General features: G+C 45.4%; 1 protein-coding gene across 1 annotated transcript in view; it reads right to left on the bottom strand.

Moving 5' to 3' along the window:
* The window catches only part of LOC140731939 (SLAM family member 5-like), a 460,463-nt gene that overhangs the window by 377,601 nt on the left and 58,069 nt on the right, over nucleotides 1-24,793 (bottom strand). The window contains exon 2 of the mRNA XM_073053941.1: nucleotides 23,743-24,063. Coding sequence (XP_072910042.1) covers nucleotides 23,743-24,063 — 321 coding nt within the window. The remainder of the gene's footprint in view (nucleotides 1-23,742; nucleotides 24,064-24,793) is intronic.

Genomic DNA, 24,793 nt, shown 5'->3' with positions numbered 1-24,793 from the left:
AAGAACATTCTCAGCCTACGATAACTTTGACTCTCCATCAGTTCACATTGCTACGTATCCACCAGGGACGTAATTGCCGCTACCCACTCAGAATGCTCACCCCTCACTGGATGACTCAATAGACCTTCCACATCAGACCACTCATCCCCTCACTCCGCAGCAACGAGAACAACTTGTCTTTAAAGTATTCACCTTCAGCTTCCAATTCAGCACCTTCACCTACATCCCCTCCTCGCTGAAAGTATGGATGGTCCATGGCCCTGCCTCTCCCTGGACGCCAATACTACCGGGCCGACCCATTTCAGTCATAATGTCATTGCTAGTCTGAACTAAAACGACATCTGTGCATACCTTCTAGTCAAACTGCTTTCACTAATACTTTGACAGTGATCGTAGCTTTCACTAATACTTTATCAGTGATTGTACCTTTCCCTAATACTTTGACAGTGATCATAGCTTTCCCTAATAATTTGACGGCACTGAAAACCCTAATCAACAATTCATCTGGGCTGTGGATATCGATGCCACTCAGAACACAAGCCTTAGTTATGTGTGATCACTTTGAATCGCACCAATGCTTAATCCCTGCCTCATATCTTAATCACTTTCCTGGATAATAGTTTAACACAGGCTGAAACACAAACCCACTTAATCAATTCTCAACACAAACAAGAGAAAATCTGCACGTGCTGGAGGAACTCAGCATTTTCTATGTGTTAATCAATTCAACAAATTCAATCTGGGATGATAGCCCCCACAATGAAATCCCTTTTCACTGGGCATTTCTAGAGACGCGGCTCATTAACCCCTCGCTAACAGCCACCGGACTGAGCGGTGAGGAAACCACCTTTCCAGACTCCGCATGTCTAGGGTCGATATAACTTTAGTCCCATCAAACCCGGGAAGTTGGCATGTCTCGCCCACCCGAACCCCAATTTCTGTGAACACTGTGTAATTACTGCTCCCATGCAATCGCCCAGTGGCAAAAAATAACAGAATGCACACTGCACAAAATTATAATGAAAGTATATTTATGAATGTTAACTTAACCAAACAGTTAGTAAAGAAAAGAAAGAAAGCAAAAGGACCCATCATTATTAGACTGTCTAATGTGCACAGGGTGGAGCACAAACCTTCCGATGTACTGAGAGTCCTGACTCATTTTCACCAATCACCACTAGAATTCCCCCTCTTAGGCTCTATCAGACTGCGCAATCCCATCGGACCAAATCCTATGGCCAGTTCTCTTGAGCTTCTCTCTCCATCTTCTACCGAAAAAAGACCTTGACCCACCTCAGTTTCGCTCACAAAACCTTTCTCGCAGCATTCTCTAAAATCTTCTCCTAGTTTCATCATCCTGATTGGATGACACAAGATTCCTAAGCATCCTAACCCAAACACTTCCAGCAGCACACACTGCTTCCACAGAAAACCATTCAATGAAATACCCTACAACTTCAGCAGCAAAATCTTTACCGGGGGTTGCAGTAGAGGAGATAATTTAAAGTGAGAGAGGTTAATTTTAAATCAGATGTGAGAGGAAAGTTTTTTCTCTCTCTCTTTTAAAAATATACCACTGAAAGTACTGAACGCCTAAAATAAGCTGTGTTGAGTGGAGGTAGAGGCAGATATATCAGGGACTATAAGAAATGTTTAGATAGGCACGAGAATATGAGGAAAACAGAAGGATATGGACCTTGTGTGAGCAGATGGGGTTAGTTTACAGGCATAGGGGCCTCAGGACCTATCCCACCAGGTTCAGGAATTTATTGCCCCTCAACCACCAGTTATTCCCTCTGGTCTTGAACCGGGAGTGGGTGTGGGGGGGTACTCTTGAACCAGAAAGAATACCTTCACACTCCTGAATGAATATATCAAGGGGTAAAACAGCATTAAATGAAGTTTTACAAAGTCTGTCCAGTTTCTTATACCATCTGTGACAAAGTATCCAGTGAGCTAGATCGCATAGAGGCAGAAGGAGTTCTTTCGAAGGTTGCCTGGAGTCCATGGGTAACGCCAGTGGTCCAGCAGCCAAGAATAGGTCTATCAGGATCTGTGCTGATTTAAAGGTCACCATCAACCCAATACTGAAAGTAGATCGATACCCTCTGCCCAGGATAGAGGATATCTTTGCAAACCCACCTGGAGGGAAACATTTCAGCAAAGTGGACAGCTGAGGCCTACCTACAGAAGGAGATGGAAGAAGAGTCCAAAGTGTTTCTCACCATGAACACACACAAAGGGCTTTATCACTATAATAGGGGTATTTCTGGAGTAGCATCTGCAGCTGTACACTGGCAGAAAGCTCTGGACCAGGTGCTGCAAGGCTGCCCAGGCACTCAGTGTTACCAGAGTGGCTTAATTGTTACCAATGAGGATAAGAAGGAGCATCTATCTCCAAAATCTCAAGACAGGGTTAAAAAGATTAGAAGATTATGGGTTCAGAGCATGACATAAGAAGTGTGAATTCTTTAAACTGAGCATCAGTTACTCTGGTCACACCTTTGACACACAAGACTTACACAAGTGTGCTGGGAAAATTCATGCAGTGGTGGATGTCCCAAGGCCAAAGGACGTATTTCAGTTGCAGTACTTTTTTATGATTTGACAATTACTATTACAGGTTCCTGCTACTGTGCTCCACCCCTTGAACTCATTACTACAGATTATGAAGAAATGGCAATGGAGAAAGCAATGTGAGGTGGATTTCCAAAAGGCAAAGGAACTGGTGACATTGGACACTGTACTCACATTTAATGTCCTGGTTAAGAACATGTTTTATTGTATTTCTTCACTTATGCTATGAGGTATTTTATTTTAGCAGTTTTTCTGCAAATGCAGTGTGTTCAGCTTCATACACAAGTGTTTTTGGCTTCAGCTGAGATAAGGAGCCATTTGTTCAAATTAGGAATGTTACGTCAGCCAGTGGAGTTGGCCTTGTAACAGGTTGTAAGTCTGTTCAGTGGGATGCCATGAAACATTTGAGAGAGCTGGGTGGGATCAGACTTCTGAGGAACAGTGGGCTGGCTTTGATTTGGCTGATGTTGGAAGAAGAAAGTATAGAGAAGAACACAGGGGAAGACACTCGCAGAATCCCGCCTGAAGGGGAGACCCTGTTGCAAGAATGTGCAGATGCATAGCACAGAGGAGGAGTTAGCCAGTTTGTTTGTAACATTTTTTGAGGGAAGTTCGACCAGTGGCTGGAGACGTGGGTTCAACACCGTGAGTAAAGCGATACACCCAACTACTTTAGAAACGAGCTCTGATGTTTATGTGCACATTTAGTCTGGTTTAACTGTAATGGTCCCTTTTTTCTTAACTTTTACTATGAAATGTTTGTTAAAGTTGAAATATCTGTAAATATACTTGCACTGTAAGTTTATGCTGGTGTAAGGTATAAATCGCATAGAGGCAGAAGGAGTTCTTTCCAAGGTTGCCTGGAGTCCATGGGTAACGCCAGTGGTCCAGCAGCCAAGAATAGGTCTATCAGGATCTGTGCTGATTTTAAGGTCACCATCAACACAAAACTGGTGGTGGTATTAAGAGGAATAGATAGAGTGGACAACCAGCACCTCTTCCCCGGGGCACCACCGCTCAATACAAGAGGACATGACTTTAAGCTAAGGGGTAGAAAGTTCAAGGGAGATATTAGAGGAAGTTTTTTACTCAGAGAGTGGTTGGTGTGTGGAATGCACTGCCTGCGTCAGTGGTGGAGGCAGCTACACTAGTGAAATTTAAGAGACTACTAGACAGGTATATGGAGGAATTTAAGGTGGAGGGTTATATGGGGGGCAAGGTTTAAGGGTCGGCACAACATTGTGGGCCGAATAGTCTATACTGTGCTGTAATGTTCTTTGTTCTTTGTAAGGTCTGTTATTTCCTGGCAAACAACACTTTGGCACGGGAAAACATTCACCGCAAATCTGCATTCCCTCAGGGGAACATTCAACTTTCCTATTTGGTTAAACCTGAATCATACCAGCCCTAGGTATGTATTGCTTATTGAAGTAATGCCTTCTCACCATTACCCATGCAATACTGAGTCATGTGGCTGTTGGCCAGAGTTAGCCTATGAACTGAGTTGGTTAGAAGCCTCAGTGAGAGGGTTATCCACATCATCCAGTGAAGCCTACCCATGATGCCTCACCTTACAGAATAGGTGTAATCATGTCACATGTTCTGAGTGATGAAGGCTTTGCATCACGCTCCCTAACCGCTGTAGATAAAAATCATGCACAGATTGACAGAGGCGTTGAATCCGGTTTGGGGTGTAAAACATTTCAACCAGTACTTGTATGGTGAGAGTTCACCCTCATTACTGATCATCAACCACTGGTGTCCATTTTCAATCCACTGTTCCACTAACAGCAGCAGCACAGATGCTGAGATGGGCTCTGATTCTTGTAAGACACAATTAGAACATTGACTACAAGAGAATGACTAATCATGGAAATGCTGATGGATTGTCCTGTTTACCCTTAGAAAAGGAACTAGCTGCAAAATTTACAAAAGAGGACACATCCTTTGATGCATTCACCCTCATGCAAATCGAACGTCTGCCTGTTACAGCAGAGCTGATCCAAAGGGAAACCAGAAAAGATCTCTGATCTACATGGCCACCCAAAATGACTGGAGTGTGCTGCAGAAATTCCAGTCCCCACATTTTTACCAGCACTGGGATGAACTTGTCCTTGATGGAGTTTTCCTTGTGTGGGGATTGAGAGTTGTTGTACCATCCAAGCTGACAGCTGGAGTGTTGGAGGACCTACATGCCGGTCACCTAAATGTGGTCAAAGTGAAAGCTTTGACTAGAAGCTTTGTCTGGTGGCCTCGGATAGATCAGCACATCGAGCAAATTGCCATGCACTGTTCTGGATGCCAACACATCCAGAAGATACCAACAGCAGTGCCTCTCCGTCCCCGGGAATGGCCTGCATTGCCCTGGCAGAGTGATCCCCTTGTCAGGAAAGACATTATCTTTAAAATTCACTATGCTGTAGCTGTCTATATAATAGTTGTATTTTTAAAATATAAAATATATAATTCAAAGATATACCAGTGATAGGTTCGGTGGTCATTGTAAATCGTCCCATGGTTAGGAGAGGGTTAAATCAGGGGTTGCTGGCCAGCATGGCTCAAAGGGCCGGAAGGGCCGGTTTCACACCGTATCTCAATAAATAAACACAGAAATGAACTGAGCTGGAGATTCTCACTAAGCAGGGAGGAGTGTAGTGTATTCAGTATTTCAGTAATATTGCAAGTATATTGTTTGATTGAGAATTCTTGCCTGTTTACATAATTTATTTTGGGTTATATGCATGAAGTCTGTGAATACCGTATGTCATTATGCCATCCCATCATATGTGTGCTTCACTAAAAGAGAAGCTGGGAGTGCACATGCATATCCCGGTTTCCATGTTTTCCTTTCATTTAGTTTCTGGAGTTACAGAATGTAACAGAAGTCATAAACGCAGGAGATCCTGCAGAGGCTGGAAATCCAGAGCAACACAACCCAAAATGCTGGAGGAACTCAGCAAGTCAGGTAATGTCTGTGGGAAGGGATAAACAGCCGACATTTTGGTCCAAGACCCTTCATTTGGACTTGAAAGGGAGGGGAGGATGCCAGAATAAGGTGGTGGGGGGGCAGGATGAGAAGTAGAAAGTGAAGCTAGGTGAGTGGAGGAGGGGGGAATGAACTGAGAAGCTGAGAGGTGATAAGGGAAGTCTCTGGGTTCCCAGCAAAGGAGGGGGTTGTCTGGAGGTAGATGAAGTCCTTGGCAGGTCACCACTATGATACCAATCAGCACTGGGCAGGGGCCTCCATCCAAAGGATGAATGGGATATGACCCCTGGAGAAATAGTCCATCCAGCAGAGCGGAGTGAAAAGCTGATCTCCAGACGCTTTGGGGCTGCCCCCTGTCTTGACACCTGGGGTGGAGAGGGATTTCAGTCTGCTGTAGTCCAAGGAAGATGTCTCTGCCACTGAGTCTGCGTGTGGGGCCTGGTGCTAGGGCTGAGATGCTCACTGCACGGTGCGGGGTAAAGGTATCGGATGTGAGCAGGGACGATGTGGGGAACTGGGGTAAATTTGGTATCCATCACTGGTGAAGTGTGGTCAGCCCAGCTGAGTCTTCTCTTCTCCCACTGGGAACTGTGGGATTTCCTGGAACAGATCAGGGAGATACCACAATCGTACAGCTGTCTCTCAGTAGGTGATTGGAAGTAGCAATGGGTCATGGGGTCTGTCTGTGTTGGCCTTAAACAAATGGGGAGGGTTTGAGTCGACCATCCACAAGTCCTCACTCAGAACTCGGCTCTAGGAAGATCCAGAGCAGAACCATTGAAAGAAGTGGGCCAGGCAGCTTACTTCCTCTATGGGGTTAAGGAGACCGTGCCAGGCCACACACAGCCTTTCCAACTCATCGACCACCTGCAAACTTCATCTATAGTGACAGGGCTCATAGAGACAGGCTCTTTGTCCCTCCTGACCAGCAACTACTTACCCTGCTTTGACCCCACCCCAAGTTCTACCCCTCACCGGGAGCAAGTTACTGACTGACCTGCACATCTTTGCAATGTGGGAGGAAACCAGAACAAAATGAAAATCCACTTGTCCGAAGGCAGAACAAACAAACTCCACACAGGCAGGTATATCTCTTGGTATGGTGAACGTCCGGTGAATTCTCCAGAGCGACGCACACCCAAATGCTGGAGGCCTTCAGCAGATCGTGCTCCATTTACAAATAGTCCACACTTGGGCTGAGACCCTTCCTCAGGACGGGAAAGGAAGGGGGTGAACCCAGAATAAAATGGTGGGGGGTAGGAGGGGAAACCAGGTGAGAGGGAAGGTGTGTGGGAGGGGAGTGGGAATGAAGTACAAAGTTGGGGGGGGAATAAATGGAAAAAGTAGATAGTAGAAAGAGAAGGAATCTGATAGGAGAGCAGACTATGGGAGAAGGGAAGGAGGAGGGAACTGAAGGGAAGTGAGGAGAAGGGGTAAGAGGAAAGCCAAATGGGAAATGGAATCATTTTGGAGGTTTTAACCAGGCCAGCTTGAAAAAGTCACTAAATAATTATCTTCAACAAATCATAAATACACTGGACCACTGTTACACCACCATTAAGAATGCCTACCGTGCTATTCCACGCCCTCACTTCGGGAAGTCTGATCACCTGGCTGTACTTCTACTCCCTGAGTATAGGCAGAGAGTGAAGACTGCAGCACCAGTCAGGAGGACCAAGAAGGTTTGGACCAGGGAAGCACAGGAGTGCCTACAGGACTGCTTTAAATCGGTGGACTGGACTGTATTCAGGGATTCATCTTTGAATCTGGATGAGTATGCTGCAGTTCTTACCGACTTCATTAAAACCTGTGTGGATAAGTGTTTGCCTATGAGAGCATACTGTATAATCCCAAACCAAAAGCCATGGGTGAATCAGGAGATTCGCTGTCTGCTGAGGACCAGGTCTGTGGCATTTAAACCTGGGGACCCAGGTCTGTACAAGAAAGCCAGGTATGACACAGGAGGCTATTTCAAGAGCAAAGAGATGATTTATGTGAGGTTCAACACGATATCAGATGCATGTCAACTCTGGCAGGATTTGTAGGACATCATTCCTACAAAGTGAAACCCAATAGCATGAACATAAGAACATAAAAAATAGGAGCAGCCTGCTCTGCCATTCAATAAGTTCATGGGTGATCTGACCATGGTCTAGTCTCCACCTACCTGCCTTTTCCCATAACCCTTAATTCCCCTACTATGCAAAAATCTATCCGAACTTGTCTTAAATGTATTTACGAGGGCACCCTCCACTGCTTCATTGGGTGGAGAATTCCACAGATTCACCACTTTTTGGAAAAGCAGTTCCTCCTCATCTCTGTCCTAAATCTACTCCCCTGAATCTTGAGGCTATGTCCCCTAGTTCTAGTCTCACCAAGCTGTAGAAACAACTTCCATCATTTTTATCTATCCCTTTCATAATTTTATGTTTCTATAAGATCTCCTCTCATTCTTATGAATTCCAGCAAGTACAGTCCCAGGAGACTCAATCTCTCCTCATAGTCTAATCCACTTATTTCTGGAATCAGCCTGGTGAGCCTCCTCTGCACCACTTCCAAAGCCAGTCTATCCTTCCTCAAGTATGGAGACCAGAACTGCACACAGTACTCAGGGTGTGGCCTCACCAGTATCCTATACAGTTGCAGCAAACCCTCCTTGCTCTTAAATTCAATCCCTCTGGCAATGAAGGCCAACATTTCATTTGCCTTTTTTGATAGTCTGCTGCACCAGCAAGCCAACCTTTTGTAGTTCATGCACAAACACTCCCAAGTTCCTCTGCACAGCAGCATGCTGCAATTTTTACCATTTAAATAATAATCTGCTCTTTCATTTTTCCTTCCAAAGTGGATGACCTCACATCTCCCAACATTGTACTCCATCTGCCAGATCCTTGCCCACTCACTTAACCTATCTATGTCTCTCTGCAGACTCATCGTATCTTCTGCACAATTTGCTTTTCCACTCAATCTAGTGTCATCAGCAAACTTAGATACACTACACTCGGCCCCCTTTTCCAGATCATTAACATATATCATGAACATTTGCAGGCCCAGCACCAACCCCTGTGGCCCACCGCTCACCACTGATTGCCAACCAGAGTAACACCCATGTATCCCAACTCTCTGCTTTCTATTAGTTAATCAATCTTCCCATTCATGCTAATACATCACCCCAACTCTATGCATCCTTATCGTATGGGTAAGTCTTTTATGCAACACCTTATTGAACACTTTCTGGAAATACAAGTAAATAACGTCCATCTGTTCCCCTCTATCCACTGCACTTGTTATATCCTCAAAAAACTCCAGTAAGTTTGTCAAACTTTGCTGAATCCATCCTGTGTCTGCCTGATGGATTCATTTCTTTCCAGATGCCTCGCTATTTCTTCTTTAATGATAGCTTCAAGCATTTTCCCAACTACTGATGTCAAACTAATTGGCCCACAATGACCTGCCTTTTGCCTATATGCTTCACTACCAGACAAACTCAACACCTTCTATTCCTGCTTTGAAAGGGAGAATATAAGTACAGTGTGAAGATCCCTGCAGCACCTGGTGACCCTGTGATCTCTGACTCGGAGGCCGATGTTAGGCTGTCTTTAAGGAGCGTAAATCCTTGCAATGGTGGTAGACCCTGATGGAGTACCGGGTAATGATCTGAAAACCTGTGCCAACCAACTGGTGGGAGTATTCAAGCACATTTTCAAACTCTCGCTGCTACGGGTGGAAGTTCCCACATGCTTCAAAAGGGCAACAATTATACCAGTGCCTAAGAAGAGTAGAGTGAGCTGCCTTAATGTCTATTGTCCAGTAGCACTCACATCAATACTGATAAAATGCTTTGAAAGATTTTATTACGGCTAGAACGAACTCCTGTCTCAATAAGGACCTGGACCCACTGCCTATCACCACAGTAAGTCTATGGCAGACGCAATCTCAGTGGCTCTCCACACGGCCTTAGACCACCCGGACAATACAAACAACTACATTGGGGTGCATTCATCAACTATAGCTCAGCATTTGATACCATCATTCCCATATTCCTGATTGAGAACTTGCAGAACTGTACCTCTGTACCTCCCTCTGCAATTGGATCCTCGACTTCCTAACTGGAAGACCACAATCTGTGCAAATTAGTGATAATATCTCAACCTCGCTGGAGATCAACACTGGTGCACCTCAGGGCATGTCCTAGGTATGGAGGCCCTTTTCTCACTGTTACCATCAGGGAGGAGATACAGAAGCCTGAAGGCACAAACTCAGCGATTCAGGAACAGTTTTTTCCCCTCTGCCATCAGATTCCTAAATGGACATCTTGAACACGACCTCATTTTTTTTTGTTTTTATATTATTTATGTTTCTGCACTCTTCAATATGCATATACTTACTGTAATAGACTTATTTATTTTTCTTTCTATATTTGTCATGTATTGTAGTGTACTGCTGCCGCAGTTAACAAATATCAGGAGGAGGAGTATAGGAAACTGATACAGGACTTTGTGATATGGTGCAACTCAAACTACCTGCGTCTCAATATCACCAAGACCAAGGAGATGGTGGTGGACTTTAGGAGATCTAGGCCTCATATAGAGCCAGTGATCATTAATGGAGAATGTGTGGAGCAGGTTAAGACCTACAAGTATCTGGGAGTACAGTTAGACGAGAAGCTAGACTGGACTGCCAACACAGATGCCTTGTGCAGGAAGGCACAGAGTCGACTGTACTTCCTAAGAAGGTTGGCGTCATTCAATGTCTGTAGTGAGATGCTGAAGATGTTCTATAGGTCAGTTGTGGAGAGCGCCCTCTTCTTTGTGGTGGCGTGTTGGGGAGGAAGCATTAAGAAGAGGGACGCCTCACGTCTTAATAAGCTGGTAAGGAAGGCGGGCTCTGTCGTGGGCAAAGTACTGGAGAGTTTAACATCGGTAGCTGAGCGAAGGGCGCTGAGTAGGCTACGGTCAATTATGGATAACTCTGAACATCCTCTACATAGCACCATCCAGAGACAGAGAAGCAGTTTCAGCGACAGGTTACTATCGATGCAATGCTTCTCAGACAGGATGAAGAGGTCAATACTCCCCAGTGCCATTAGGCTTTACAATTCTACCGCCAGGACTTAAGAACTTTTAAAAGCTATTATTAATGCTTTTTGGGATAGTGATTTAGATGCATATCATATTTTTTACTGAGTTAAGTATTGTATGTAATGAGTTTTGCTACAACAAGTGTATGGGACGTTGGAAAAAAGTTGAATTTCCCCATGGGGATGAATAAAGTATCTATCTATCTATCTATCTATCTATCTATCTAATTCCAACATTATAGAAGGGGAGGGGTGAGAAATTACAGGAAGTTAGAGAAATCGATCTTCATGCGATTCTCTGACAGAATATCAGGAATTGCTCTCCAACCTGAGAGAGCTCGCATCGTGACAGTCGAGGAGGCCAATGGTCGAACTGTCAGAACGGAAATGGAATGTGGATTTGAAAGGGTGGCCTCCAGGGAATCTTGCCTTTTGTGGCAGATAGAGCAAAGGTGCGACACAAAGCAGTCCCCAGTCTACATCGTGTCTCACTGATGTAGAGGAGGCTGCACGAGGAGCGCTGGATAGAGCAGATGAGCCCATCAGACTCACAGGTGAGGTGTCATCTCACCTGAAAGGAATGTTTGGGGCCCTGAAGGGAGATGCCCTTGTTCTGCTTGCAGGGATAAGTGCCATGAAGCTGATCATTGGGGAAGGGCAAGTGGACCAGGTACCCTCAGAGAGATCCATCCCTGTGGAAAACAGAGAGTGAAAGGAGGGAGGATGTGCCTTGTGGTAGGATCCTGTTGAGCATGGTGGAAGTTATGGAGAATGATCTGCTGTACATGGCGGCCCATGGAGTGGTAGGGAAGGATAAGGGGAGCTCTATCCCTGATATGGTGGCGGGAAGATAGACTGAGGTGGATAACAGGGAAATGAAGAAGATGTGGGTGAGGGCAACATCGATGGTGGAGGAAGGGAAACACTGTTCTTTGAAGAAAGAGGACATTTCAGATGGTCCAGAACGGAAATCCTCTTCATAAGAACAGATGTGGCAGAGATGGAGGAATTGAGAAAGGGGAAGAGTCAGGATTCCTGGAAGAGTAGGTTCTCTGTACCTGTGTATGTGTATGTGTTCTGCATCATAATGACGCCATGCTTGGACGATCATGTGGTGTGGGTGAAGCTCACCCCGCTATGCATGTGGATAGGATGCAGCTCACTGTCTGTTTGACATATAACTGGTGGAGGACAGCTGATTCTCATTTATCTCATCTATCTGAGAACTTATCCGGGTCCCACTCTGACAAATTGATAGGAGGTATCTTTTGAAAGTCACCAGCCATGAGGGTTTTAGACATGACTGTTCCAAGTGTTTTCCAATAAGGGCTGAGCACTGGTTGTAAACCAACTGGTGACATCCATACCATGGTCACTTTGCTCCCACCCCACGTCAGTTCTGTCAAGATCCAGAAGCAGATGGTGGATTTTCTGTGTGGCAAGGATTTCTGGTATGGTTCCGAGACTCCTGATTGAGGAGAGTGGTCAGTCACGGGTGTGCTTCTAAAACCATGTGGCAGCTCTCTGTCTCTGGACCATGTAGATCCCTGTATGTTGAGCATCTTCCCAGAGTGTAGTCACTCCTGATGCATTTCTTCCCCCAGAAATAGGGCTGAGGGGCTCCTTTCTCAGCTGTGTTACTTTATGACGCCAGGCCCTCAGGACAACATGTGGTTCCCAGTGGCAAGCACCTGTTTCCCTGTTAAAGCTGCCTGCCTATCACTGGAATCAGGGAATCCCTACCTCCAGGTACTGCGACTTGACAGGGAAGGAGTGAAATGCTTGAAGAGCGAAGCTGCACAGCACCAAGTCTTCTAGTGGATGATTTCGGTTTCCATGTCACCTCGTGATAAGAGATTTCTACATATTTCTACAGATATACTGTGGAGACATTCTAACAGGTTGCATCACCATCTGGTATGAAGGATCATTGCAAAGGATTGGGAAAAGCTGCAGACGGTTGCAATCTCAGCCAGCTCAATCATGGGCACCAGACTCCTGAGCATTGGGGACACCTTCAAAAGGTGACGGTTCAACAAAGGAGATATCCGTCATTAAGGATCCTCATTGCCCAGGACTGGCTCTAATCTCATCGCTGCCATCAATGAAGACATTTTAGGAACACCTTCCACCATCAGCTTTCTGAATGGACGGTGAACCAACTCATGAACACTGCCACACTATTTGTTTTGCTCGCTTTTTGCACTACTTGTTTAATTTTCTTAATGTATTTTATATTCTATATATAAATGATACACAAGTGTCTTACTGTGACTTAGTACTTGACTGCACTGCGACCACAAAACAACATATGCCAGTCATATTAAACCTGATTCTGATTCCAATAAGGGGTCTCATGACCATTGTCTGCTCCCAACTGGACAGACTCCCATTTTCCAGGAATTGCTTCTTGGCCTGAGAGTCCTCAGAGACAGTCTTACACAATTATGGGCTGCTTCTTGCAAATGCCTTGTATCCACACAGAGGCATTTCCTGTACACCCTAACTGTTCACCGTCGTCTCCCCATCTCTGGCCATTGTTCTGTGTCCTGGATATAGCTGTATGGGACCTGCGGTGGGGTGTATGCTGGTGGAAGCAGTGCTGTGCAGTAGAATTTTAATTTTATATTCACCTGTGGACTCGTGGGTCCCTGTCCTTTCGTAGCCTGGATGAATATGTGGTCCGTGTACAAGAAGGTGTGTCTCAATTCAGTATTTGATGTTTGCCTGGACTTAGTCCCTGAACAATGTGTGGCCAGGTGAGAAGGGAGTGAGACCTCCTCATCATTCTGTCCATGAGCAAGGTGGCCATTCACCATTCACCCATCAAAAGCTCCACCTGAACCCACAGCCTGCCCATCATCCGAGGATATATCCATTCATGGACATTAAATTAGAAGAAGTAAGCGTTGTCTGCTGGTGATTCTCAAGGAGCAGTGGGCTCCACAAAGCTGGGTCCATCCTGGCCATGGGACAAATGCTTTAATCAAGCTTTGCTTAAAATAAGTGGGGAAAATATTGGGTACAGAATAAACCCCTCTCTCCAGTGATCTGTCAAACACTGCCAAGATACAAGTCAGATCTAGAGTAAAGCTCTTCTTTGCTGTCCCACCACACATTCTCAGCACAAGGTTAGATTCAGAGTGAAGCTCTCTGTACACTGTCCCACCTAACGCTTCCAAGATACGGGCTCGATACAGACTGAAGCTCCCTCTGCAGGGAAACAACACCCTCAGAATAACCTGGGTTCTTTACTCTGACACTCACCAGATGTGTCCGATTTGCAGATGTCCTTCAGCTGGATCTCTGCCGTTTCATTACTGACGGGGTACCTGGCCTCACATTTGTACACAACGTCCTCGTCCTCTGCAGCGTGATGAACCTCTAGCGTATTTCAGAGTACCGGGATGTGCTGCGTGCTGTCATTTACCAAAGTTTATCCTTCCCACCACCACGTGAAGCTGGTGGGGTCACCTGAGGTCACGGTGCAGGTCAAGGTGAAATTGCAGATCCCAGTGGTCTGAACTGTGATGTGTGCTCCTGACACAAGTCCTGAGGTTGGGACAGAGAGATGCAAGATGTGTAAAGGAGATCTTTGTGGACACTTCGATCACCAACTTCCCCATCCCATGCTGAACAGTCCCAAGTGAACATAAAGCTGATCCCATCTCATATCCCCCCACCCGTTTAACACTTCACTCATCTTCCGTTCAGCCAGTTGCTGCTAGAAGAAGTTCCCACATGTGCTGTGCCCCCCTTCCCAAAAATTGCCCAGGCTCATCCATATGCACTCTGTTATATCTTGTTTACGGCTCTGTATGCTGGGAATTCTCTCAGTTCCATGTCTTTTGTCACTCCTGTGAGTGGTCCTGAATCTGGATCAAGAGCAGTAACCATGGGACTGTGACTGGCACCGAGCTAGACTGGAACTGTGTGCAGTGTTCCAGAGTGAACCTGACACTGGAGATCCTGGGTCACACACCTCCTCCCCCATTCATCAGCTCACAGACCAGGGCCGTGGGGATGTTAATTCCCATCTCACATTCTGAGAGGGGAAACGAGGCAGAGTGGGGAGTAGGATGCAGTGATGGGCAGTAATTTGGGATGACAGAGTCAGCCTGCACTCAAGGGCAGCGTTCCAAATACAGCTGCAGCTTTGCAGAGCTGGAGACCGAGGTTCAATCCTGATCTTGGCTGGTGTTGGTGTGGAATTTGTATGTTCTCTGTGTAACAGCTTTGGTTTCTCCCAGGAGCTTCGGTTTCCTTCACATGTCAAAGTCATTAGGGAAGCTAATTAGACATTGGACATACATTACCACTGGTCTGTATGTAAGCGGGGGCATCTGGGGCAGGTTGATGAGAATGTGGGAGCAATTAAAAATGGAACTAGTGCAGGATTAGTGTGAATGTGTGATGTTCAGGGTGCATCAAGGGCTCAATGGCTTTTTGTGTTCTGATCATGGGCTAAAGGGCTTTTCCTGTTCCGTATATCAAAAAGACTTTCCCTGTTTATGCACAGGAGGGCAGGGAGCTGGGGGGACTTTTGTGTTCTAAAATTTAACAGTCTTTGGGGCATTCCTCTGTTTTCATGGATGGTTGCGATGAAAAAGATTTGGAGCAAGAAGGCTGCAAGTGAATGGCTGATTTTTCAGAGAGAAGGGAGTTTTTTACTACTCGGGGTAAAAGAGATGCGAGACTGCGCAGGCACATGATGTCAGCCAGCAGTGCGTGAAAGGTTTATAAAGAAGACCGCCGTATCCAGCGGGCAGTGGAGTAAGACGCAGCAGAGTGACAGGGCTTTGGCGGTAATGGGATGAGCCGAGGTAGGTTTACCTGTGCTAATTGAGGAAAGGAAGTAGTACATGTGTGAGGCCAGTTTTCTGTGCTCGGTGTCAGATGTGGGAGGTCCTGGAGTCTCCCAGCCTCACGGACAGCCATATCTGCACCCGATGTGTCAAGCTGCAACTCCTAAGGGACTGAGTTAGGGAACTGGAGATGCAGCTCGATGAACTTTGCCTGATCAGGGAGAGCGAGGAGGTGATAGAGAGGAGTTATAAGCAGGTGGTCACACCAGGGCCACGGGAGATGGACAAGTGGGTCACATTCAGGAGGGGGAAGGGGAAGATTCAGGTATGAGAGAGTACCCCTGTGCCTGTACCCCTTGACAATAAGTACTCCTGTTTGAGTACTGTTGGGAGGGGGTTGACAGCCTACCTGGGGGAAGCAGCAGTGGCCATGCCTCTGGCGCAGAATCTGGCCCTGTGGCTCCGAAGGGTAGGGAAGGGAAGAGGAAGGCAGTAGTGATAGGGGGGCTCCATAGTTAGGGGTCAGACAGACAATTCTGTAGATGCAGGAAAGAAACTCGGATGGTAGTTTGCCTCCCAGGTGCCAGGGTCTGTGATGTTTCGGATTGCGTCCACAATATCCTGCGGTGGAATGGAGAATAGCCAGAGATCGTGGTACATATTGGTACCAATGACATAGGTAGGAAAAGGGAAGAGGTCTTGAAAAAAGACTACAGCAGTTGGGAAGGAAGTTAAGAAGCAGGACCACAAAGGTAGTAATCTCGGGATTACTGCCTGTCCCACTCGACAGTGAGAATAGGAACAGGATGAGGTGGAGGATAAATGCGTGGCTGAGGGATTGGAGCAGGGGGCAGGGATTCAGATTTCTGGATCATTGGGACCTCTTTTGGGGCAGGTGTGATGCGTACAAAAAGGACAGGTTTCACTTGAATCCCAGGGGAACCAATATCCTGGGGGGAAGGTTTGCTAAGGTTACTGGGGAGAGTTTAAACTAGAATTGTTGGGGTCTGGGAACTGATCTGAAGAGACTGGGAAAGAGGAGGTTGACTCACAAATAGAGAAAGCTTGTAGACGGTGCGAGAGGGAGGATAGGCAGGTGATAGAGAAGGGATGCGCTCAGACCGAAGGTTTGAGATGTGTCTATTTTCACGCAAGGAGTGTTGTGAAGTTCGTGGAGTTTTTGGTGTATTCAGGAAGGTTTCTTGACACAATATGTGGATAAGCCTACAAGAGGAGAGACTGTACTTGATTTGGTATTGGGAAATGAACCTGGTCAGTTGTCAGATCTCTCAGTGGGATAGCATTTTGGAGTTAGTGATTATAATTCTGTCTCCTTTACAATACCATTGGAGAGAGATAGGAAGTTGGAAAAGTGTTTAATTGGAGTAAGGGGAATTATGAGGCAATCAGGCAGGAAATTGGAGGATTAAATTGGAAACAGATGTTCTCAGGGAAAAGTACGGAAGAAATGTGGCAAATATTCAGGGGATATTTGCGTGCAGTTCTGTATAGGTATGTTCCAATGAGAAAGGGAAGTTATGGTAGGGTACAGGAACTGTGGTGTACAAAGGCTGTAATGAATCTAGTCAAGAAGAAAAGAAAAGCTTACAAAAGTCTCAGAGAGCTAGGTAATGTTAGAGATCCAGAAGATTATAAGGTTAATAGGAAGGAGCTTAAGAAGGAAATTAGGAGAGCCAGAAGGGGCCATGAGAAGGCGTTCTACAAGTATGCGAAGAGCAACAGGATAAGACGTGAAAGAATAGGACCTATCAAGTGTGACAGTGGGAAAGTGTGTATGGAACCGGAGGAAATAGCAGAGGTACTTAATGAATACTTTACTTCAGTATTCACTATGGAAAAGGATCTTGGTGATTGTAGTGATGACTTTCAGCAGACTGAAAAGCTTGAGCATGTAGATATTAAGAAAGACTAATTGTTAATCTTCTTATTAGACATACTCTGAGAACATGGGCTCAGTTTAGAAAATATAATGGCCTTCATGGTTTCTCTCTCTCTAGTCCTATTTTACACAATCATCTTTTCCTACCTTCTATGCAAGACTCAACATTTCATGATTGGTATAGAAAGGGCATTAGACGCTTTGAAGATCTTTTCATAGATAATCGTTTTGCAACTTTTCAACAACTGTCTGTAAAGTTTAATCTATCTAATACCCATTTCTTTAGATACCTTCAAATTAGACATTTCATTAACCCTTTATTATCTAATTTTCCTGAGATGCCTGAGAAAAACGTTGTGGACTTGTTTCTTTGTATTAATCCATTGGGTAGAAGCTTAATATCTTTTATTCATGATAAATTAGTGATCTTGAGGCGTGGCCCCTTTGATAAAATTAGAACAGCCTGGGAGCATGATTTAAATACTTCTTTATCTGATGAGGTCTGGATTCAATTCTTAAGTCAGTTAATTCAACTTCTTTATGTGCTTGCCACTGTCTTTTACAGTTTAAGGTTGTACATAGGGCTCACATGTCTAAAACTAAATTGTTGCAGTTTTATCCTGACATTAGTCCTGTTTGTGACAAGTGTAAAGGGGGTGAGGCTCCTCTTCTCCATATGTAGTGGGCTTGTCCTAGTCTAGAGGAATTCTGGGGAGAAGTTTTTTTTAATCTTTATCCCATATTCTTAACTGCCACTTAGAACCTAATCCATTGATTGCCCTTTTTGGTACCTTGGGTGAGGCAGACATGCATTTGAATCCGATTGAGCATCAAACATTATCTTTTGCCTCTCTTTTGGCTAGACGCTTAATTCTCCTTAGGTGAAGAGATGTTGCCCCACCCACTCATGCTCGATGGCTTAATGATACTATGTCCTGTTTAGACCTTGAAAAAACTAATTACTCACTTCTCAATTCGGACATAAAGTATCAAAAGGTGTGGGGACCTTTTATTGAATACTTTCAAAACTCGCCTTTAGATTAAGTTTATTCTTTGTAATCGCTTACTTTCAGCAATTTTTCTCTCTGTTAGTATTAAGGTTTCTTTTTGATGGAAATTACTTCATAGTTTTGGTAGGAGGCATTACTATTATTTTTTATTTATATTTACAGTTTTGTGGGGTTGAACGTGCCAATAATTTTTGTTTACATATTGTAATGGTCAGCCTGGAGTTTCATAGTGGGAGGGTGGGGAGGATACTAACCTTATATGATTTATTCTGGGTGCTGTTTCCTTATTGTTATGAATTATATAATTGATATGCTTATTTTGCACCGTATTAATCTTCACTTTGTTGTTGGGTTTTTTGTTAGTAATTGGTTTGTAGAAATGCATAAAAAGTTAATAAAAAAGAGAGCGGACTCCCACCACATTCCGAATCTGCATAAAGGGAGCAGAGTCCCACCCCCATTCCAACTCCTTAAAGGGCCATCAGAAGGCCTGGGTGGGCAGAATTAAGTGAAACCCCAAGGCAGTCTACCAGTATGTGAAGAGCAAGAGGATAAGCCGTGAAAGAATCAGACCTATCAAGTGTGACAGTGGGAAAGTGTGTATGGAACCAGAGGAAATAGCAGAGGTACTTAACGAATACTTTACTTCAGTATTCACTATGGAAAAGGATCTTGGCAATTGTAGTGATGACTGGCAGCAGACTGAAAAGCTTGAGCATGTAGATATTAAGAAAGAGGATGTGCTGGAGCTTTTGGAAAGCACTAAGTTGGATAAGTCGCCAGGACTGGATGAGATGTACCCAAGGCTACTGTGGGAGGCAAGGGAGGAGATTGCTGAGCCTCTGGTGATGATCTTTCCATCATCAATGGGGACGGGAGAGGTTCCAGAGGATTGGAAGGTTGTGGATGTTGTTCCTTTATTCAAAAAATGGAGTAGAGATAGCCCAGGAAATTATAGACCAGTGAGTCTTACCTCAGTGGTTGGTAAGTTGATGGAGAAGACCCTGAGAGGCAGGAGTTATGAACATTTGGAGAGGCATAATATGATTAGGAGTACTCAGCATGGCTTTGTCAAGGGCAGGTCGTGCCTTATGAGCCTAATTGAAGTTTTTGAAGATGTGACTAATCACATTGATAAAGTTAGAGCAGTAGATGTAGTGTATATGGATTTCAGTAAGGCATTTGATAAGGTACTCCATGCAAGGTTTATTGAGAAAGTAAGGAGGCATGGGATCCAAGGGGAAATTGCTTTGTGGACCCACAGCTGCTTGCCTACAGAAGGCAAAGAGTGGTTGTAGACTGGTCATATTCTGTATGGAGAACGGTGACCAGTGGTGTGCCTCAGTGATCTGTTCTGGGTCCCCTAATCTTTGTGATTTTTATAAATGACCTGAATGAGGAACTGGAGGGATGGGTTAGTAAGTTTGCTGTTGACACAGAGGTTGAAGGTGCTGTGGATAGTGTGGAGGACTGTCAGAGGTTACAGCGGGACATTGATAGGATGAAAAACTGGGCTGAGAAGTGGCAGATGGAGTTCAACCCAGATAAGTGTGAAGTGGTTCATTTTGGTAGGTCAAATATGATGGCAGAATATAGTATTAATGGTAAGAATCTTGGCAGTGTGGATGATCAGAGGGATCTTGGGTCCCGAGTCCATAGGACACTCAAAAGCTGCTGCACAGGTTGACTCTGTGGTTAAGAAGGCATACGCTGCATTGGCCTTTATCAATCGTAGAACTGAGTTTAAAGCCAAGAGGTAATGTTGCAGCTATATAAGACCCTGGTCAGACCCCACTTGGAGTACTGTGCTCAGTTCTGGTCGCCTCACTGCAGGAAAGATGTGGAAGCCATAGAAAGGGTGCAGAGAAGATCTACAAGGATGTTGCCTGGATTGGGGAGCATGCCTTATTAGAATAGGTTGAGTGAACTTGGCATTTTCTCCTTGGAATGACGGAGGATGGGAGGTGACTTGATAGAGGTGTACAAGATGATGAGAGGCATTGATCGTGTGGATACTCAGAGGCTTTTTCCCAGGGCTGAAATGGTTGCTACAGAGGACACAGGTTTAATGTGCTGGGGAGTACATACAGAGGATATGTCAGGGGTAGGTTTTTTACTCAGAGAGTGGTGAGTGCGTGGAATGGGCTGCCGTCGATGGTTGTGGAGGCGGATATGATAGGGTCTTTTAAGAGACTTTTAAATACGTACATATTCGTAAAACAGAGAGCTATAGGTAAGCCTAGTAATTTCTGAGGTAGGGAGATGTTCGGCACAGCTTTGTGGGCCGAAGGGCTTGTATTGTGCTGTGGGTTTTCTATGTTACATCTATGCTCTGTGTTATTTTCAGGATCTATACTGTATACATTTCTCTGACATTAAACGTACCTTTGAAACCTTTGATCTTACTTGGCTGGACCACCCATGGTATGTACATATAGTTTTTGTCTGTCTTGGTTTAGAATCAGGAAATAATTCATAAAGCAGAATACGGACGCTCAGCCAGTCCCAGCTGTGGCAGTTGGGATGGATCTGTCTAGCACTGTTCACTCTGAGCTGCGGGGGTGCACGGCTGCACAGTGGCTGAAATACTCCCCACACGTAGCCTATGTTGATGCGTTAACTGGAATTGAACGCAGCTAGAAAAGCTTTTGGGGACCCTGCAGCTCGTGCTCGTGTTCCCAGTATTATTTGTGTACTATTTCATTTGCACAGTTTATCCTCTTTTGCCCTCTGGATGTTTGTTGTTCTTTGTTCTGTGTCTTTTTGTGGATTCAGTTGTATTTCTTTGTTTCCCAGTGGTTCACCCACAAACACAATGAATCTCCCAGTAGTGTAGCGGTTTGCGGGATGCTAACGCTCAGGGCGATGGAGTTCAGTGTCCAATCCCAATGTTCTTCATTCTCCCCGTGACCGAGTGGGTTTCCTCCAGGTTCTCCGGTTTACTCCCACAGTCCACAGCCGTACCAGTTAGTGTGCTGATCGGTGATTGTAAATTCTCCTGTGATCAGGATCATATTAAATCTGTGGGTGCTGGGGGGGTACGGATCACTGGGCCAGACGGGCCTGTTCCCCACTGTATCTCTAAGTGAGTACAAATGTGAAAGATCTTCTTCTTTGTACTCTGTTTCATTATACCCTACAACTAATAAAATCAGAAGAATGCGAATTATCAATTGTCTAGGTATTCATAGTAAGCACATTACAGAGAAATTTCATGTGCTGTGAAGTTTCCAGGCTGTTTAAAGTTTTCCTGCTCATAACAATGGTGGGTCCGCGCAGTTGTAAAAAATGTTTGCGTGAATGCTGATATCCAGCTTGATCCCAACTTCCTACCGTGGCTCCATCCCTGCAGGTCACAGCGTCTCAATTCACCTGTGTGTTGTTTCAATATGGTAGGGTCTCTGCCTTCTCACCCTACCCATCAGCAAGTCCCAGAAGTCCTTTGAGAAACCCCTTGCTTCTGTCTCCTCCACCACTGCAAATTTGTGCTTCGTGTCAACCCGACTGTCCAGGAAAACAGGTCCTCGTGAGTTTGTATTCAATTCTCTGTTTGGTAGTAAGAGTGTAATCTTAAACACACAGATGCTGGAAATCCAGAGCAACACACACAAAATGCTGGAGAACTCTGCAGGTAAGGCAGCATCTATGGAGAGGAAGCCTTCCTCAGGACTGGATAGGAAAGGGGAAGAAGCTGGGATAGAAAGGTGGGGGTGAGTGGAGTTCAAGAAGAGGTCAGCAAACAGGCTGTCTCCAGAGATCAAGGAAGGGGAGAGAGAGGTCAGAAATAGACAAAGTCAATTTGAGGGTGGAAGTTGGGGGCAAAGTTGACAAACTTCCCCCATCTTCTCCCTTCCTTTCCAATCCTGATGAGGGGGTCTTGGCCCAGAACGTTGGCTCTTTTTCCCTCTCCATAGATGTTGCCTGACCTGCTGAGTTCATCCAGCATTCTGTGTGTGTTGTTCTGGGAGCAGAATCTTCCTGCTCTTACATTCTTTCCCTTAACTGATAAATAACATTCTGTTTGCCTGTCTAATCCCCAGTGGTCTGGTCTGACTTTTAAAGGCATGTGGACACACAGACTGATGTTCTGTTGAATCTCCACTGTGTGTATGGCAGCAGCTCAATGCATAAAATACATGGTCAAGGGATCAAGTTGGTGTTCAGACCAAAGATCAGAATGGGAAAGAAATGTGATCTTTGACTGTGGAATGATGGTTGATGGGGTGTTTTGAGTATCTCCAAAACTGCTGATTTCCGGGATTTTCATGCACAACAGTCTCAGGTTTACAGAGAAGGGTGTGTAAACCAAAAAAAATCAATGACCAACAGATCTGTGAGCAAAAGTGCCTTGTTAGTGAGAGCAGTCAGAGGAGAATGGCCAGACTTGACTTTGAAGTGGACGAGCTCCAGCAGGAGAACCCCACACCCTGCGGGTTCCACTCCCCTATCTAATAAAGAGGGCACTGACTCTACTTTTACATGACTATCAGTGTCCTCAACTCTCCAACACTTTGGGCAGAAACTCTTCAGAATAGAGAATGACATCGGTGGGGGTGAGCGATGGCAAATGGAGCTGAGGTGTAGTGGGGCCGAGGCAGTGCAGGGCTGGGGGAGATTATGAAGTGCACCGGGACAGGGTGTGCACAGTACATTGAGCGAGGTGGAGATCACTTTACTAGGTACACTTGTACACCTGCTCCTTCATGTAAATGTCTAATCGGACAATCCTGTGACTACAGAAAGTTGTAAACTCAACCATCGTGGGCACTAGCCTCCCCAGCATTGAGCACAACTTCAAAAAGTGGCATCTACCATTAAGTACCCCACCACCCAGGACAGGCCCACTTCTCATTGCCTCCATCAGGGAAGAGGTACAGGAGCCTGAAGTCACACACTCATCATTTCAGGAAAAGCTTCTTCCCCTCCCCCATCAGATTTCTGAATGGACAATGAACCCATACACTCGACCTCACTACATTTTCCTTTCATTGCTCTCTGTTTTGACTGTTTATTTAATTTTATATATATTCCTTACTGTTAATTGGAGTGTTTTTATCATGTACTGCTGCCTCAAAACACTAAATTTTATAACGTACGCCAGTGATATTGAACCTGATTCTGATTCTGGTTCTGTTCTAATTGTACGGGTTTGTATCACACTCCTCCCTGTGTGCTGTTTCTCCAGGCTCGGGGCCACAGGATCACCCTGCACGGCCACTGGCCTCATCTCCAGGGATGCAGTGGATGTGTTCCCCAGCCCTGCACTGTCTCAGCCCCACTGCACTGGGACCGTGAGCCCAAATGTGGACACAGGCAGACAGTGGGGACACGCATGATCTGCCCTCACTCGTTAATCCAGGCCCCTACACAGAGGTTTTACTCACCGTACACCTTAAGTTGGATACGCTCTCTGTGTTCGTCTCCTGAATCTCCTGCTGTAACAATGACCTCATATTCAGCAGCATCTTCTTTCCTTAGATGACTGATTTCCAGGCTGAAGTTTCCAGAATGAAGAGTTACTCGATTGTTGTAACTGGTATTAAAATATTTAATCAATCCTTGTGAGTATCGTGCTATCTTTTTTATGGGTGATAACCTTCTCCACACAACCTCGTCCACATCCTGTCTGACTGGGATCGAAGGAAACAAGGAAACCGAGTGTCCCAGGGCTCCATTCACGATGGCAGGGGAAGCTCCAGTCCTGGCTGAGGAGACAAGAGGAGGCAGTCAGAATGTGAGCTCAGTGACCGGAGGAGGAATCAGAGCTTACAGAATCATAGACACAGGGGCAGGCCATGCAGCCCATTGTCTGGCTTCTGGCCCACGAGTGATCTGCCCCACAGTTCCTCCATCACACAGTGAGCTCATGGGGGGAACAGAGTGAAGATTCTCTGCAGCCAGGCCTGAGAAATGAAGTCGGGGTGCAGAGAGTTGGCAAAGGAACTCGGTCAAGCGAATGGTATCGGTGGAGAAGGTAGAAGCATTTGAGGAGTTTGAACAAAAGAGGAATAGAGCAACACTCTTACAGTTCAGGGCATTGGAGTTCAGAATCAACTCTGGCATCCTGTGTAAGCAAGTTTGTCCATTCTTACTGTGAGTCCTCCCACTGCCCAGAGACATACCAGTTCGCAGGTCAAATGCTCTTGTAAATTGTCCTGTGGTTAAGCTCGGGATAAGTAGTTGGGTAGCTCGTCTGGCAGTAAGGACCTGTCCAAGTCGTATCTCTAAGCCAATAAATAAATTATATGGGGTAAATGGGGGGGTGTGAGCCATGTGGAGGAAGGGATTTCTGAAAATGGTGAAAGACATAAACGGTGAGGTGGAGAATCGAATACGAGAGAGCCTGAGGTTGGTAGCTTTGGAATAGAGATGGACATTAGAAACGGTTTAAATCAGTGATGATATTGCTTCTCTCACATCAGTCGTGATGTAGGC

This window comes from Hemitrygon akajei, chromosome 8 (assembly GCF_048418815.1).
Source record: "Hemitrygon akajei chromosome 8, sHemAka1.3, whole genome shotgun sequence".
Taxonomy (NCBI): Eukaryota; Metazoa; Chordata; class Chondrichthyes; order Myliobatiformes; family Dasyatidae; genus Hemitrygon; species Hemitrygon akajei.
This window is presented reverse-complemented; position numbering and strand designations above follow the sequence as displayed.